Source organism: Sinocyclocheilus anshuiensis, unplaced genomic scaffold (assembly GCF_001515605.1).
Source record: "Sinocyclocheilus anshuiensis isolate Anshui unplaced genomic scaffold, SAMN03320099.WGS_v1.1 scaffold164, whole genome shotgun sequence".
NCBI lineage: Eukaryota > Metazoa > Chordata > Actinopteri > Cypriniformes > Cyprinidae > Sinocyclocheilus > Sinocyclocheilus anshuiensis.
In genome coordinates, this window is record NW_015557128.1 from 1,459,310 (window position 1) to 1,462,275 (window position 2,966).

The 2,966-nt window shown below is 34.2% G+C and overlaps 1 protein-coding gene across 1 annotated transcript in view; it reads left to right on the forward strand.

Annotated features, from left to right (window-relative positions):
* Positions 1 to 2,966, forward strand: part of LOC107677922 (potassium voltage-gated channel subfamily H member 7-like) — a 107,018-nt gene that overhangs the window by 90,076 nt on the left and 13,976 nt on the right. Inside the window, exons 10-11 of the mRNA XM_016472992.1 lie at positions 1,897 to 2,102; positions 2,187 to 2,271. Coding sequence (XP_016328478.1) covers positions 1,897 to 2,102; positions 2,187 to 2,271 — 291 coding nt within the window. The remainder of the gene's footprint in view (positions 1 to 1,896; positions 2,103 to 2,186; positions 2,272 to 2,966) is intronic.

Sequence of the window (2,966 nt, forward strand, 5' to 3'; positions counted from 1 at the left end):
TCGGCCAAATATTGTCCGATCCTAACAAACAATACATCAATGGAAAGCTTATTTATTCAGCTTTCAGATGATGTATTAATCTCAATTTCAAAAAATTTACCCTTATGACTGGTTTTGTGGTCCAGGGTCACATATACAGTACATACATATATATATATATATATATATTTTTATTCAGATAGAAAACAATAGTTTAAAATTGTAATATAATATTTCACAATATTACAGTTTTTTTAATCAAATAAATGCAGCCTTGGTGAGCAGAAGAGACTCTAATATCATTTTAAAATATTACATACCCTAGACTTATGAACAGTTGTGTACGGTAAGGTTTTTCATTTTTTAATAAATTTCTTTGGTTCTGCAGTAATGAAATGCTGCATCACAGCTGTCATGTCACTCAACACATGTCTTGTTTCCAGATGCACACAAGAATCAATATAGTAAAGGCAGCTATAAATTATTAAGTATATGCAAGGAACACGAGACTAATCACAATTCGGTATACAGACATAGGAAAGAAAGAAGACTGATTGAAATTCAGTTCGCAATTATTACAGTGACATGCTCTCGTAAAATGTTCCTCTGTAAGTCAGGCTTTATCCTTACAGTTTCTGAAGTATTAATGTTTATGGAAACTAGACGGGAGAGTTAAGGCGAACATAATCTACTGTTCCACTTAAAGCATTTTAAATCACAAGGACAAGTAAAGTCCCGTATTCTCATGGTTTTTGCAGGCTGTATGAAGGTAAATTTATGTCAATATGTTCTCTAAATGTAAATGTCTATATACTGATTTGTATTAGCAGCACTTCAAAGTTTGAAAGTACAACTTCCAACCAGTGTTATTTTAGTCTCACTGAGATGGTGTTATAGTTTATTAATATTTTGAATTATTTTTACATTATGTTTGAATTAAATGTTAAAGTTTTAGTAGTTTTATGTTTTTGTCAGTTTTAGTCGTTTTTTTAAATATGTCTATATACTTTTTATTCATTTTTTATCCGTTTAAATTGTAGTATATCAAGTTAAACTAAATGAAAATAAGAGATGTTGGCTTGGCAATTACCTTAAAAAAAGCAAAAAAAAAAGTATTCAAATTTTTGTATGTTTTCAGTTTCAATTTTCAATTTCTGAAAACAAGACTTAATATATTCACTTTGCATCTCAAGTAATTGTATCTTGATTCAAGGACGTTTAGTTATTTGTATTGGAAACAGAGACATAGAAATACAGAAATACAGAGGATTATATATATATATTATTTTTTTATTTTATTTTATTTTTTTTTGCAGTGCATGCGACCATGCCATGACTTTATGAATTAAAGACTTTCTGCTCAGATTTAAGACCTTTTTTTAAGGCCTTGATTTGTGAAAGGGTGAATCAAGATGTTTTAAGATCTTTTTATGTCCAGTAGAAACCCTGACGATGAACCCTTTAAAGAAGGCAAGAGAACAACTAGTTGTTATTTAATGAGAGGTCGAGAAGAGAGCATATACTGTAGCTGACATCATCTGATTCATAATCTCTGCAAAGAGAGCGAGCACTGATAATCCGCATGCACAGATTCTGACTTAAACTCACCCCGCTTGCACAGAAAAGTTTAGAGACACAATGAACATCTGAAATCCCGTGCAGACGGTGTGTGTGTGTGTGTTCACTGCTGTGTGTGTGCACTTTGGATGGGATAAATACAGAGCACTAATTCCGAGTATGGGTCACCATACTTGGCCACATGTCACATCACTTCACTTCACTTCACTTCACTTCACTTCACAGTGTGATTCGGCTTCTGTGACACAGCAGTTGTGCAAATAATCAAAGATTTGTCCAAACATATCATGCATCTGTATACTAGACTTATGATATGCCAAACCTGAATGTGTTCTCCAGGTAAGAATGACATATTTGGAGAGATGATCCACCTGTACGCGAAGCCTGGGAAATCGAATGCAGACGTCCGAGCACTCAGCTACTGCGACCTGCACACCATCCAGAGAGAGGAGCTCCTGGAGGTTTTGGACATGTATCCAGAGTTTGCAGACTATTTCCTCACCAATCTGGAGCTGACCTTTAACCTACGGGACGAGAATTCAAAGGTACTTCCCATCAACAGCTAGAAATGATACATACATAATAGATGAAATTAATGCATGTTGTTGTTGTTGGGATCGTCTACTCAGGCCACTTATTCACCAGCCAGTGATTCAGATGGAGAGGACACCAAGAGCCGAAGGAAGATCTCCTTTAAACGTAAACCATCCAAAGGTGAGAATGATCTATTTATTAATTATATTACACCATGCTACTGTTGCAGAAACTCGAGGGTCAAATGGTTACAATTTCCAGTTTCGGTTCAGATTAGTAGACAACACTCATTACAAAATACACCACAATGTAAAATTTGAAGAAGAAAAAAAAAATATATATATATACACCGCACAGAAGAAATAATATGCCGCACACAGGACAGACACAAAAATTGAACCATTTGATTGAATTCTAGTAAAGGCAAAATAATTGCTACGCTCAGGCAAAACGCTATAGAGTTGGTGTCACAATAGAGTTAGAACCAGTGAATGCAGTTTACAGGTTTCATAGAAATGATTAAGTGGTGGAAATATCATATGATGGGCACAGAACGGTAAAAAAAAACTCTAAGACATTTACAGTTACACACAGCATGATTTATAATTAATAGAATTTCCTGTTAAGTAACACAGCACTGTAAAAAATGTTTTCTCAGGTAACGAAGAATGTTCATCATTCAGTTACATCAAGGGTCAAAGCAAATATAAATAGCACATTAAAGTTGTGTGCGCACTGTACAGGTCTGGTATAAAGAATGTTTTGCTCAGATGGCCGAAATGTCCGGCCAATAGAGAAAAGGAAAATTAGAGGGAACCAAAAATTACAGAGAACATTGTTTTTGTGTATATATATATATGTATATATATGTATAT